At 46.8% G+C, this 15,400-nt stretch overlaps 1 protein-coding gene across 1 annotated transcript in view; it reads left to right on the forward strand.

The window, feature by feature from the left end:
* The first annotated feature begins 11,541 nt into the window (after nucleotides 1-11,541).
* The window catches only part of ZNRF3 (zinc and ring finger 3), a 156,545-nt gene continuing 152,686 nt past the window's right edge, over nucleotides 11,542-15,400 (forward strand). Inside the window, exon 1 of the mRNA XM_045081497.1 lies at nucleotides 11,542-12,095. Coding sequence (XP_044937432.1) covers nucleotides 11,796-12,095 — 300 coding nt within the window. The 5' untranslated portion in view covers nucleotides 11,542-11,795. The remainder of the gene's footprint in view (nucleotides 12,096-15,400) is intronic.

The raw sequence follows: 15,400 nt of genomic DNA on the forward strand, positions 1-15,400 counted from the left end.
TCTATCAATGGACACTTGGGTTACTTCCATAATTTGGCTGTTGTAGATAGTGCTGCAACAAATGTAGGGGTACATATATCCTCTCAAATTAGTGTTTTCATATTTTTTGGGTAAATACCCAATAGTGTGATTACTGGGTCATAGGGTAGCTCTATTTTTTTTTTTTTTTAACTTTTTGAGGAAACTCCATGCTGTTTCCCAGAGTGGCTGCACCAGTTTATATTCCCACCAACACTGTAGGAAGTTTCCTTTTTCTCCGCATCTTTGCCAACATTTATTGTTTCTTGAATTTTTTATTTTAGCCCTTCTGACAGGTGTGAGGTGATGTCTTTTTGTAGTTTTGATTTGCCTTTTCTTGATGATGAGTGATGTTGAACATCTTTTTTCATGTGTCTGTTGGCCATTTGGATGTCTTCTTTGGAGAAATGTCTATTCATGGGTTCTGCCTATTTATTTATTTAAAGATTTTATTTATTTATTTGAAAGACAGAGATTACAAGTAGGCAGAGAGGCAGGCAGAGAGAGAGAGAGGAGGAAGCAGGCTCCCTGCCCAGCAGAGAGCCCGACACGGGACTCGATCCCAGGACCCTGAGATCATGACCTGAGCCGAAGGCAGAGGCTTAATCCACTGAGCCACCCAGGTGCCCATGGGTTCTGCCTATTTAAATGGGATTATTATTATTATTATTTTTTGGCATTGAGTTGTATAAGTTCCTTATGTATTTTGGATACTAATCCTTTATCGGATATGTCATTTGCAAAAATCTTCTCCCATTCAGTAGGTTGCCTTTAACTTTTGTTGATTGTTTCCTCTGCTGTGCAGAAGATTTTATTTTGATATAGTTTAAATGGTTTGTTTTTGCTTTGGTTTCCCTTGCATCAAGAGACATATCTAGAAAAATCTCATTACAGCCAATGTCAGAGAAATGACTGCCTGTGCGCTCTCATGGAATTTTTATAAATGTGACCTTATTTGGAACAAGGGTCTCAAATTGAGATCATCCTGAGTTACCTGGGGCAACCCTAAATCCGATGACAAGTGTCCTTATAAGAGACCGAAGATGAAAAGACAGAGAGAAGAGGAAAAGGCCATGTGAAGACGCAGGCAGAGATTGGAGGGATGCAGCTGCAAGCCAGGGAACTCTGGAAGCTCCCAGAAGCTGGGAGGGTCAAGGAAGGATCCTCCCCTAGAGTCTTTGGGGGGTGCATGGTCCTGGTAACCCCCTGATTTCAGATATCTGCTTCCCAGAACAGTGAGAAGATATAGTGCTGCCTTTGGAAGCCACCAAGTTTGGGGTAGTTTGTGATGGCAGCCCTAGGACGCTAATACAGGCAGGAAGCTGGAGGAGGAAGCCTGAAAAGCTGATGGACAGGGAGCCTAGATTGGAGGGCCAGAGAAGATGAGGTGCGTGGTGGGATGAAGCCTGTCCAAATCCCAAGCCAAGAGGCCAGCCCACTCCCACGGGTCTAGGAGGGGAGAAGGAAGCTGTATGTAAATGACGGGGTCACAATGGAAGGAACCTGGTTTCTGGTCCTCAGTGGAATGAGTGAATCCACTCCAGACAGCTGAGGAGAGAGGCAGTAGGGGCCCCGGAGAGCCTCAAGGAGGCCGGGGCAGTGAGGGAGTGAGCATATCAGCTGCTGCAAGGACCAAAGACAGGTAGAATCACCTCAGAGAGAAGCTAAGGGCTAACCAGAGCATGACTAAAAGCGGGGCGGATAAGGTCAAGGGGGCAACGAGGCGGGGTGGGTGCCAGCAGGCTAAAGGACAGTTCTGGGACAGGGCAGTGGGAGGGCTCTCTGTGTCTTTGGGCTTCTTTGATCCCTGGGCCACTTTGGCAGGGACAGAGCCTTGAGCACCAATGCGGTCATGTCTGTTTAAACAAAACTAAACACTGGAGGTAAATTATTAACTCACTGAAAAAACAAAACAGGAGTGTGGGCCATATCTCCAGCCCCAGGAGTCTCATGAAGTCCGGCTTATGAGGAGGGGTGCTCCTGGGCAAGCATTTCCTGAGTGAGCGGGTCGTAATGCCGGGCGCTGGGAGCACAGATGTATGACAGTCAGAACCTGCCCTGGGCTCAGAGATGGGGGAACCGGAACTCACAGCCATCATGAGCATCCACGGGTCTGTCACTGTGCCCTCCACGGCCCATGACTCATCTCATGTCACCTTCATGCCGACCCTCTGAGTGCTGCAAGGCTGGCCTACATTTGTCAGACCAGGAAACCCAAGCCCAGAAGAGGGAGAGAAACTGCCTGTCTGCACAGCTTGTCGGTAGTGGACGACAACAAACAGAGCTGGCTTCAGCAAAAAGGAGACCGAATTGTTGGGGATTCAGAGTGCATTTAGGAACCTAAGGACGGTAAACAGAGCTGGGCTTCTGAGAAAATAGGGGGCAGGAGCAGCAAGGCCAAGGCAGCCACTGTGCCCTTGTCTCTCTCTTTCTGGGAGTGCAGAGTCCCTGTCCGATTTGTCACTGAACATTTATTTTATTCTTCCCTCTGTTTGGGGGATAAGAGCAAGGGTTCGGGTATCAGAGCTGGGTCCAGTCCTGGCCTCATTATGTACTACATTTGTGACCTCAGGCAAGCCATTTCCTCTCCACTTCCCTACCTATAAAATGGGGATACTGTGGTCCCATGTGGGGATCCAAGGGAGGAACAGACACAAAACCCTAGACACAGTGCCTGGTGCATAATAAATGTTCAATACAGGAGTCACTGTAATCACTTCATGTGGTAGGAAACAGCCTCCCTAGCCCTCTCAGCTCTAGCACTACCCATCAACTTACCAGTTCCCTGGTTCTGACTTCTTCAGCCAGAAAACCAAGCACAGCAAGGGAGAGTGGCAGGGTCCTTTAGTTCAAGCACAGTCTTGGGTATGTTTATCATGTGCCAACTGAATGGAATGCCTTTTGCCAGGGATTTCCTACCTAAGGGAAAGGCATGGTCTTCACTCTCAAGGAGCTGAGTGGTTTGTAGGAGGAAACAGACATGGAAATGGATGAATGTTGGGCAACATGACCCAACTTCTAAAAGAGATCTGCTTAAGGTATGACAGGAAAGGGAAGAGGGCAGAGAAGCATCTCCCCACCCCTGGGGAGCCTGACAAGGAGAAAGCAGCTACTGCATCTGTTTCTGGTTTTGTGAGTTCTGTCTGCCCAGCATCCATTCTACCCTTCCTAAGGGGAACCAGTCATCAGCCAATCTCTGTCCATGCAGTTAAAAGGGACTGATCATGTTCCCTGCTCCAGAGAGCGGCAAAGGGCCCAGGTCTCGCCAATCAGCATATTCCATCCCCCTGGCTACAGTGATTGGTTCAGTGAGGTGTGTCTACCAGCTCTGGCCAATGAGAGACAAGCATGACTCGGGTTGCAGCCAAGAGGAAAAGAAGCTCTCTCTTTCCAGTGAGTGTTGGCAGCTTAGATAATATGAGCCTGGAAGAGAGGGGCCAAGGTGCTGAAACCAAGAAAAATGACATCTCAGAGGAAAGCAGAGTGAAGAGCTAGAGAGAGAGAGAAGACAACTGATAACATTTTCTGAGCCCTTGAACCCAGCTATGTCTGGAACTAAAATTATCCTTGGACCTTGCAGTTGTGTGAATCATTAAATTCCCTTTTTTGCTTAAGGCAGTTGGAGTTGAATTTCTGTTATCATTAGAGAAAGGAGTCAGTCTCTCTTATCCCAGACTTCCAGTTTTCCTTTTTTCAAACAATTCTGATAACAGTGTCTTCTGTACATTCCTTATTGTTGTGAGTCATTGAAGTTCATTCTTTTTTTTTTTTCTCTTGAGAGAGAGTGAGAAAGAGAGAGTGAGCAGGAGAGAGGTAGAGGGACAGAGAGAGAATCCCAAGGAGGCTCCATGCCCACTGTAGAGCCCAATGCAGGGCTTGGTTTCATGACCCCAAGATCATGACCCGATTGAAATCAAGACTCAAATGCTTAACTGACTGAGCCACCCAGGAATCCCCATAAATAAAATCTTTAAAAAATTTTTAAAAAATCATAATTTTTAAAAAAATTTAAAAAGATTTTATTTATTTGACAGAGAGAGAGAGAGATAGAGAGAGATAGATCACAAGCAGGGGGAGTGGGAGCGGGAGAAGCAAGGTTCTCACTGAGCAGGGAGCCCAATGCAGGGCTCAATCCCAGGACCCTTGGATCATGACCTCAGCCAAAGGCAGATGCTTAATGGCTGAGCCACCCAGGTGCCCCCCATATCCTAATTTAAATTTTTAAACATTTTATCATGGAAAATTTCAAACTTATATGAAAGAGAGAATGGTTTAACGGAGTTCTAAGTCTCCAACAGCCAGCTTCGATAATTATCAACATCTGGCTAATCTAGGTTCATCTTTACACACACCCACACTCCCTCCACCAGTGGAAATTTTAAAGCATATTTAGGTTCTTGTATGACTGTCCCATAACTTGTGCTCTGTTGATGTTGGTTTCCACTCTTTGGCTTTTATGAATAGTGATAAAATGAAGGTCCCTTCTAAATAAATCTTTGGGGACACCTGAGTGTCTTATCTGGTTAAGCATCTGCCTTTGGCTCAGATCATTATCCTGGAGTTCCAGATTGAGCCCCATGTCGGGATCCCCACTCAGCGGGGAGTTGGCTTCTCCCTCTCCCTCTGGCTTCCCATCCCAGCTTGTGTTCTCTCTCTCTTGCTCTCTCTCTCTCTCTCTAAAATAAATAAAATCTTTTTAAAAAATAAATCTTTGCATGCAGGCATAAAACTAGCTGAAGAATCAGTTTATATGAGTGAACTTGTTTGATCTAAAGGGCAGAAAAAAAAATTACTGGCACCACCCCCCCAAAAAGGGTGGATGCAGTCCAAATGCTAATTGATTTTACCCAACTGTCTTCTGAATGAGATGCCCCATTTCCCACTCTGTGTCACCAGGTTTTGGGGCAACTTTTAAGCTGCATTTTTAAAAAAAAGATTTTATTTATTTTTTTGACAGACAGAGATCACAAGTAAGCAGAGAGGCAGGCAGAGAGAGAGAGGAAGGGAAGCAGGCTGTGTGCTGAGCAGAGAGCCCGATGTGGGGCTCCATCCCAGGACCCTGGGATCATGATCTGAACCAAAGGCAGAGGCTTTAACCCACTGAGCCACCCAGGCACCCCTCTCTTTCTCATAAAAAAAATATGTATATGTTTGACAGAGAGAGAGATCACAAGTAGGTAGAGAGGAAGGCAGAGAGAGGGGGAAGCAGGCTCCCCACTGAGCAGAGACCAGGATGCAGGGCTTGATCCCAAGGACCCTGAGTCATGACCTGAGCCAAAGGCAGAGGCTTAACCCACTGAGCCATCCAGGCGCTCCTCTCATTTTTCTTGATTTGGAAAATTTTGTGTGTGTGCTGTTGGGAGGGTGAAGTTCTGGAGATCTCAAGCTAAAACTGTGTTTGACTCAACTGCTTTGAGCAAAATTTGGGTTTCTTGACCTACTTCGACTTCAGAGTTTCTTCGGTTTTATGTTGTGTGTGTCTATTTCCTATTGTCACTGAAGCTGTCACTGACAGAGTCTGCCTTACTGTTAAATTTGTCAGGAGTCTTTTGTTTTAAGGGTATAGCTAGGGGTTCAAAGGATGAATCTGGTGTCGTTACCCTTCTTATTTGTCTCTTCTTGGCTTTTCTCTGCTTCTCTTCTACAGCAGCAACACTTTCTATGTAGTTGTGGAAAATAGCCACAAACAGCTTAAATTGATCAATTCCTTGCATTTTGAGATCCCACCGAAGACGGATCTTCTCTCCCGCGTTTTCCAACAGATATTTCGGGGAAGACACTGATTGGCCTGGCTTTGGTCACGTGCCCACTTCTGAGCCATCACTGTAACTAGGGCATGGAATACTTTGATTGGTCATTCAGGGTCACGTGCCCACATATGCCCGGAAGCTGAGCTCTGTGATTGACAGCTGGGGAGAGATGAGGCGAGCCGGAAAGAGGTGGTTACCCAAAGGAAGGGATGCGGTGTCAACAATTCCTGTTTAATACCATCTCCCTGAAAATGGGTGTTCCTTTCCTCCTAGTGTGAATGGAGTGTACCTTTCTACACCCTCACTCAAACTCTCTCTTCTCTCTTGTTAACTCACCTCTGTGCTAAGCCACCCTTTTGTCTACAGTTGGACAAAAGCAAGTGACTGGTCCTTAATTTCTTCCAGTGTTTTCTCTCAGTCCTTTTTTCCTTATTTTCAAATAGAGGTATACTCAATGCAACGTATCTTATCTTCTGAAGCTCCAGTGACCCCCTCATCCACTAATAGCCTTTCTTGGTCAAGTAGGCATGCGATTACATTTCCACTGCAGTTAAATATTGCATCCTGAAGACAGGTGCCTCTTGTGGCCTCTGGTGTTGCCCACACACACAACTGTCTCCTTTATATAGTGCAGTATTTATACTTCTAAGATCTAGGAATTGTTTTCCTCTTCCTCCGCCTTCACAATCTAGAAATGATAGTTTTATGACCTGGTCTAATCAGCGTCTGCATTGCCAGACTCCTCTTATGTGTATTTTTCACCAAAAAATGCCTTGTAGGTGTGTTTATTTGATTCCACACAGCAATACAGTTAAAAAAAAAGAAAACTTTTAAAAACCAAGAAACACTAAAAATATATCTTTTTTTTTCTTTTTTTGAACAAATCACAAGATCTGTGAATCCTGGGCCCACATTCCCCAGAGCAACAATGTGTGGTAATAACCCTCTGGATGGGCCATGTTTCCTAGACCACCACTGGCAAGGGTATTCCTGCCTGAGGCCCCTTTGCCATTTACATCTCGTTGCTAGTTATTTTGCTTGCACCTGGCCCACCTCACTCAGTCACATTCCCGGCTGGGCCCCTGGAGCATTGTTTGAGTTTGTGACTCCTGGTTGGGTGGCCATTGCAAATCAGGGACAGGTTGAAGCAAGGTTTAAACCACTGATGAATCGGGGCCCAGATTGGCCTTCTGCCTCAAGGCTCAAAGTAGACATAGATTGATGGTATAACTTCAAAGGCGGAAGAGACACTTCTAAGAGTTTTGAAAGAACTGCCGCTACTTGTCTGTATAACATCTATTGTACCTTTCAAGAGAATTATATGATGTTTAAATACAATAAATGAAAGTTTCCAGAAATAGATATAAATACTGTGGAAGAATGCTAGCAAGTCTTAAATTTGAATAACCTTAAAGAAGCAAGATGAGATTCAAACTCTTAGAATTACTTGGTAAAATAAAGTGTACTTTATCATCACCCTTTATGATTTCTGTGTCCTGTATAGTAATAAATGTTTGCGGAAGGAGGGAAAGAGGGAAGAAAGGAAGAAAACTCCCTGATTACAGGGATTGGATCATCCAGTTTTTTTTTTTAATTTAGTTTTTATTTGTAAATGATTGGAAGAAGCTGCAAAAGTCGTACGGAGAGTTCCTGTGTTAGATATCCCTAATGCTAGCATCTTCCATAACTCTCAGCCAATCCCTTTTCTTATTCCAGTGGCACATATTAGATGTTCAATAAAGTTTATTAAATAAATTCATTTGCATATAGAAAATGAATGTGATTTAGCAGGCTACTCTCTTTTATTTTATAACCCTTGAATAGGTAGTATATGCAATGGAGCTAATTAAATAAGTACAAAGTGGAGACAGGAAAAAATAGGTCTCCCTCCTTTACCCGCTTCCCAGTTACCCAGATGCATTTCCAGAGGCAGCTGTTTATCCATTTCTTTCTTTCTTCTTATTTATTTATTTATTATTTTTTAAAAAGATGTTATATATTTAACAGAAAGAGAGAGAGATCACAAGTAGGCAGAGAGGCAGGCAGAGAGAGAGGGAGAAGCAGGCTCCCCACTGAGCAGAGAGCCCAATGTGGGGCTTGATCCCAGGACCCTGAGATCATGACCTGAGCCGAAGGCAGAGGCTTATCCCACTGAGCCACCCAGGCGCCCCTCTTTCTTTCTTTCTCTCTCTCTCTCTTTCTTTCTTTCTTTCTTTTTTAAGATTTTATTTATTTATTTGACAGACAAATCACAAGTAGGCAGAGAGGGAGGCAGAGAGAGAGGGGGAAGCCAGCTCCCTGCTGAGCAGAAAGCCCGATGCAGGGCTCGATTCCAGGACCCTGGGATCATGACTGGAACTTAAGGCAGAGGCTTTAACCCACTGAGCCACCCAGACACCCCGTCTCTTTCTTTCTTTTTAAAAATTTTAATTAATTTATTTAATTGACAGCGAGAGACAGCTAGAGAGGGAACGCAAGCAGGGGGAGTGAGGAAGGGAGAGGCTGGCTTCCCAGAGAGCAAGGAGCCTAATGGCAACTTGATCCCAGGACCCTGGGATCATGACCTGAGCTGAAGGCAGATGCTTAATGACTGAGCTACCCAGGTGTCCTATTTATCCATTTCTTATATCTCCTTCCACACAGAGTTAATGTTTGCAAACCCTCACGTATCTGTTGTCTACTTACCCACCCCCATCCATTGTAATATAACGCATGCACATTTCTTTCACTTAGCAGTACATATTGAAGATCATTCTATAGAAGTTCATAGAGTGCTTGCTTATTTTTTAAACGGCTATTGAATATGAGTCCTATATATTAACTAAATGTACCATAATTTATTTAACTAATTCCCTATTGATGGGCATGTTGGTTGTTTCTTATCTTTTACTATTAAAAACAAGACTGCGGTGAATATCCATGTCTGTTTTTACTTAGCACAGACGGAGTCTCTTTAGGTACTAAAGGATATGTTTATGGATTTGAAATTCCTATACTTCCCTCTTTGGTCATATAAATAGAACATTGATGGTGGAACATTTCCCAAAGCTTTGTGGGGTTTTTGGTCTAAGTCAGTGAGATTTGCCAAAGGTCTGGCAGCTTTAACTGATTCTGATGAACCTGTTCTTCGTTATTTTCATCTGAGCTGCGTCTGATCAGTAAAGAAAAGAACAAGATAAGTTACACTCAGGATGGCCTAACTAGGGATGAGCCATTTAAAATAATGAATGGGCTTGACTTCTCTTCACTCCTTTCACTCGATCCAGTCCTTGCTCCTAGCCAATGGGTTTTATCTCTTATTTGAAGTTATTTCCTATCTCCCCTCACTGCCCATCAGATTTTGGTGAAACTTCATTACTCAGTAAGATCTCCATTCCTAAACAACTTTACAACGGGTGAGAGATGAATTATGTTACCTTTGTGTCGCTGGCCTGTGTTTTACTGACCACGTATTTCTTTAAACAGAATTTTAAAAATTGAACTCGGTTTCTTTTTTGACCCTTGTCTGGGTTTTCGTTGCAGTCTTTGAGGGGAAGGACTGTTGCTCTTCTTCACATTCAGAATTTATTTTGGTCCCAAGAAGTCCAGTTCTCCTAAGCAGCTGTTAGTTAACAGGCTGCCCCAAATGTCTGAAAAATGGGAGGGATAAAAAAACGATGAGCTTATCACTCATTCATTTAGTCATTAATTCATGCAACAAATATGTATTCAGTGCCTACTCTGGGCCAGGCAGCCTTGGCCTAAGTCAGTGATCGAGACAAGATCTTTGCCAATATAGAGTTTGCTCTCTGGCATGTGTGTATTTGGGGCGTGGAAGAGAGACAAAAATAAGTAAGCAAATCATTTAGTATGTTAGAAGGTGATAAATGCCACAGGGGTGGGGAGCAGGGGTCAGGTCAAGGAAGATTGGGATTTGGGGAGAGGGGGCTCACTGTCATTTTAAATATAGCAGCCTGGGTCCTGAGGGTGTGATATTTGAACTAAGCCTTCAAAGGGCAGAGAATAGCCTTACACAGTAATCTGTGTATGTATGTATGTATGTGTGTGTGTTTTCAGGAAAATACCACTAATGACTTTGAAATTCTTTAAACAACTGTATTGAGGTATAATTGACAAACCATTAAACTCATCCTTTTACAGTGTATAATTCAGGGTGTTTTATTATATTTTCAGACTTGTGCAACCATCAGCATTATCTAATTCCAGAACATTTGCATCACCCCCAAAAGAAACCTATTAGCAGTCACTACCCATTCCTGCCTCTCTCCAGCCTCTGGCAACCACTAATTTACTTTCTTTCTCTGCAGATTTGCCTATTCTGGACATTGCATCTAAATGGAATCATACACCTTGTGGTCCTTTGTGACTGGCTTCTTTTACTGACCAAACGCTCTCAAGGTGCATTCATATTGTAGCCCAGTATCAGTGCTTCGTTCCACTGTAGGGATATACTGTTTTTGTTGACTCGTTCATCAGTTGATGGTGACTTTGAATTTCAAATACTGTGAAGTGTCATAGTTGGGCTGTAGTAATGGACTTCCCCCTTAATGACTGGACTGTTCCATCTAGGGGGAGTTTCCTAAGCAGAAACTCTGGGTGGTCCAAATGTGGCAATGCAGATTAGTGGATTTTTTTGAGTGTATTTTCTATTCCACATTTTGCAAATATTTTTTCTACTTTAAAATGCAACCTTGGTAAATTGTTTACCCAAGATAATAGTCATTGAGTTTTCTTTTCGTCTTTTTAGTATTTTGGGTGTGGTAGCAAATAGAAGCAGATCATCCTAACCAAATATTTGCGGATATCTGAAGAAAGCCATTTTGCTGAGAAAAGGAAAAGCCCACGGAGGAAGTGGGAATTGAATCTCAATTTTGAGGGAAGAGTTTGATTTTCATAGAAGAGGACGGAAAAGGCATGTTCCAAAGGGGGGCGGGGACTTGAAAAGTTTATCTGCTGGGCGACTGGGGACCCCCTGGGCCCTGGGGCATGTATTTGCTACTTTAAATTTGCAGCCATCATTCTGTGCATAAAGACTGATGGTATTGGAATACTCTGGCCTTCTGCACACGGAGAGACTCAAAGTTCCAGAACCCTCTTGGGGGGGGGGCGGTGTTTGAGTTACAGCTTCTGGGCTGCAGAAGGATGAACTCCACCAGAATCCCATGGTTAAATGGCTCCCACCTCCGCCCCCCAAGTTGAGTAACTGTCTTAGTGACACTGGGGCAAGAATCAGACGCATCTCAAGAGGCAGGGCTGAGCTGCAACCGGCTGTGACCCGCGGGGGCATCTCCCATTCGATCCCAGAGGCGGGGGGTGAGGGTCGAGAGCCGGGTGCGGGCTCCCGGGAACTGTGGATTGGGGCCGCAGAGCCGGGAAGGACAAGGCCCTAACTACCGCACGGGACCAGGAGGCGTGGAGCCTCCAGAGAGAACGCAGTCGCCTGGCAGCAGGATGCTGTCAGAGTTCCCGCCGAACTCTGGCAACCGCGACGAGAAATGTCTGCCGCTGGGGGCGGAGCGCGGATGAAGGGGTGGGGCTACAGCGTGGGGGCGGGGTGAGGACGAGGGGGCGGGGTATAGATGAAGGGGGAGGGGCGGAGAGAGGCCAATGGGGCGGAGCAAGACGGTAGGCGGAGCGAGAACAATGGGGTGGAGCGCAGGCGGTCGTCGAGGGGCAGGGCTGGGACGAGGGGGCGGAGCGAGCTCGGGGGTGTGCCCGCCCTTCGGGCCGCCCCCCGCCGCGCCCGCCCCGCCTTCCCGCTCCCCGCCCCCGGCGGCCGCGGCGGTCGAGTGCGGGGAGGGAGGGGAGAGCGGGTCACGACGTTGCCGGGGCGGGGATAACCCCTCACGTGGAGCAGATGAAAGGGCCGCGGCGCGACGGCCGGGGGAGCCGAGGCGAGCCTGCGACCCACAAAGCCGCCGCCGCCGCCACGATGGGGCTGTGAGGCGTCCGCCCGCGCTCGGTCCTCCGCCGGCCCGCGACTATGCCCGGCCGCGCCCGCCCTCCGCGCCCTCCCGCCGCAGGACCATGAGGCCGCGCTCGGGCGGGCGCCCAGGGGCCCCGGGCCGCCGCCGCCGCCGCCTCCGCCGCCGCCCCCGCGGCCCCCGCGGCCGCTGCCTGCCGCCGCCGCCGCCGCTGCCGCTGCTGCTCGGGCTGCTGCTGGCGGCCGCGGGGCCCGGCGCGGCGCGGGCCAAGGAGACGGCGTTTGTGGAGGTGGTGCTGTTCGAGTCGAGCCCGAGCGGCGACTACACCACCTACACCACCGGCCTCACGGGCCGCTTCTCGCGGGCCGGGGCCACGCTCAGCGCGGAGGGCGAGATCGTGCAGGTAGCTGCCCGCCGCCCGGGCCCCGCGCCGCCGCAGCCACAAGATGGCTCCGGGGGCTGCGCCCGCCGACCCCGCCGCGGGCTGGCGGGCGGGCGGGCGGGAGGGGCGGCAAGGAGGTCGGCTGCATCCCTCCCCGGCCGGCTGGCAGGACGCGGCCTCCGGGGCGCCGCAGCGGGGGGCGAGTGCTCGTGGGGACTCTGTCTCCTGTGGGTCCGGGGGCGGGAGGGGGACCCCGGGTCCGGATACCCATGTTGGGGCGGCCCCCTTGGGCTGGTTGGGCATTTCGGTTTGCCTCAGGTGGAAGTCCTGGAACTACCTGTTGAATGCCAACTTTGGAAAGAAGAGTGATGAAGGATGGGGTGGCTTGTTTCAGGTCACAGGCTTTGCTTTCCATCCTTGCGTGTTCTTTTTGAGAGTAGTAGCCAGGTTTGTCCGCGGGCTGCCCATTAGGTTCTTTCCTGGAACCTGCCGCCAGCTTCACCTGGGCGCTGACCCCCCTGCAGGGCTCTGGACAAGCAGCAGCAGGCAGGGAAGCAGGGGGAGCTGGCGGAGGAGTGGGGATCGCTAGTGCCCTGGAGTGGCCGGAGAAGGCAGCCTTCGCTGCGTGCCTCAGATTACAGAGGGTGGGAGGGAGACTGCCTGCCCGCTCCTGGGCCAAGGACTTCTGCGGAGGGCCTGGAAATCGGGAGACAGGGTCGCTCACTGACAGGGCCTCCCTACCTTGCTCCCAGTGAGAGAGGTCTGCATTACAAAGGGAGCTGGCGAGGCAGAGCTTTTAAGCCGTGCCTACACTTTGGAGGAGGGACTGAGTTGAAGCCTCTGCGGTTGCTGAGCTGGGTAGATGCCTTCCCGCTTCCTTGGCTATGATTTTATCAACTTGTTAGACTGCCAGCGCACTCATGGCGGTTAATATGCATGCCTCGGATGCGGGCGATTTGAAATGGTTGGCTTGATTTGGAGCCTTTTTGGAGGTGATGGGATAGCTGCAGGGCTCTGAGCTTGGGGCCTTCTGTGCTTTACTCTTGGATGACTTATGAATGAAAAGAGGGAACTGTACGGATGATTGCATGGCAGCCTCTTCTTTCCCCTCCCGTGGTGCATACTCAGCCCGGTGTGGATAGGACAGGGAGCTGTGCAGCTTGGCTCCTTAGAGGTGTGTCCTTACAAAGACGGGGGGAGGCACCCTTGCCAGGCATTAATCAACAGCATTGCCTCACAGGGCTCTTATCCCCATCTTAAACTTCTGCAGGGTAAATACAAGGGGAAACACATGTTTGAGTCCTGTGACTACATATGTTAAAGGCTTTGGACTTTTTTCCTTGCTCATGTTATAACTATGGTCTTTAATTTATAAGCTTTAGAGAAGATGGTCTACGTTTTACTGGCGGTCTTCAAGAATAGTTTGAATCTTAAAGCCTGCTCCTTGTAGCTCCTTGTTTCTCTTTGAGATTTTCACTGTGCCCTGATGGCTTTAGAAATGTTTGATTTACAGCTTTCTAAGAGAAAAGATGTTTTAATGTGGCACTTCACTTTTTGAAGGAGACTTTTGAAGTTTGCGATTTTTATCTGCAGTGTTTTAACTTGTACTCTCTCTCCACCGTAGTTTGTCTGGCGGGCTATCCATTATGGGTAGTGCTGGACTTTGAGATAATCCTGGGTTCACCGTTTAATACAAAATTAGCAGTTTAAACACACATTTGTAGCTATTTTATCCCTGTGAGTAGAGCAGGAATGTATGAATTTGGCAGAAGGAATCTATTCTCTTTTGACTCTTTTTGAAGTGCTTATCTAACTTTTTTGCAGTCCATTAGCTTAGTGCCCCCCCAAATTAAGTCAACAATTGCTAAGTAAAGAAAAATGACTTAAATGGTATTTAATAAGTAGAACTGTTAAGCAATCACTAATAGGTGTCCTTAATTCCTTTATAACTGCACAGTGTGTTGGTGAGTTTATCTGAGTTGTCTGAATAGTAATTTCTTGCTGTTCTCACTCCATATCTTTAATAACTTTATTGTGGGGGCCTACTTGCTGAACCTCTCAAGTGCAGAAACGGAGCTCAGCGTGGCTCTCCGGGCCATGTGTGTACAGAGGCTGGCATGCTTTTATTAGTTCTTCAAATACTGCTCGGACTGCAGTAACTGGCATGGTCCCTGTCAGCCCTGAAAAATGTTTTTGTAAGGGAAGCTGGTGTTTCAGGACTGCTGGGAGGAAATGTAACATTTTGTATGAAAAGTGACAATGTAGAAGAAGCAAATTGGTATTTAGCTTCAGATTAATCATGTTTTTTTCCTAAGCACTTTATTGAACTTCTCAAGCCTTTATTTGCTATCTTAAAATAATTGTGCGTGATTTGCTCTTTAAGCTTTTATGATCTTCAGAGCAGAGTTTATTTTCCGATAACTAAACCTAAACAGTGGCACCGAAGCATTGCTTGTGTTATTTCCAGTGCGGTTCGGTAGTGCTGTTGTTCATGGTTAAGGGGAGAAAAAGACCCGTTTGGGAGTTTTTTTACTTTAAGCGTTCTAAGATAGGAAATTGGTTTGCATGACTGTTTTTCCTCCCTCCCCATTATATACAGGACAGAAGATACCTTATCACAGTCTGGTTTGCCCCAGATACTTCTAATTAGAGTACCTGTTGGTCATTTGCATGGATTAGGGGAAGGGAGGCCTGGTTGAGAGAGACCGAGAGAGGGAGAGAGAGAGAGAGAGAGAGTGCAAGAGTGCGAGCGATAGTAATTGAAACCTTGGGATTAGTCACCAGGATTCTTGGTTCTCTCCTTGTGCATTTTAGGCTTAAATAACTTTTCCAAGGTCACCAGTGTGCTCTGTTAAGAAGAGAGATTTTTTTCTTTTTTGACATCTTAATCTGTGAAAGTAGTGGAAACAGTGTGTGGATATGAAATGCTGTTAATTATCTTATTTATTAATGCAGCACTGAAGCCCATTTGCTCCTAAGGGTCAGGCATAGAGTGGGAGTGCTGGAGGAATTAATTACAGCTCTGTCATTCTGAAGTGTGGAACTTTAAAGCGCTCTTAGACGTATTGATACATATTTCAGCTTTGAACCAATTTGTTGCTATTATGAGATCATTATCTGAAACTTGCAGACTTGGCTGCCCAACTCACATGGTTAGTGATGTTAAATAAAGGCCTGATTAAGCACTGGCCAGTGGTATGTGGATTGGTTAAACAAACAAAGAAAATTTGCATCGCTAGAGATGAAAGATTGTTTTAAAGTGGAAAAGCATTTTTCCTCCTTGAAGTCAAATATTTAGAAATGCTTAAGAAATTCATTTGTAGAAG

This window comes from Mustela putorius, unplaced genomic scaffold (assembly GCF_011764305.1).
Source record: "Mustela putorius furo isolate JIRA1106 unplaced genomic scaffold, ASM1176430v1.1 tig00000578_pilon_pilon_pilon, whole genome shotgun sequence".
NCBI lineage: Eukaryota > Metazoa > Chordata > Mammalia > Carnivora > Mustelidae > Mustela > Mustela putorius.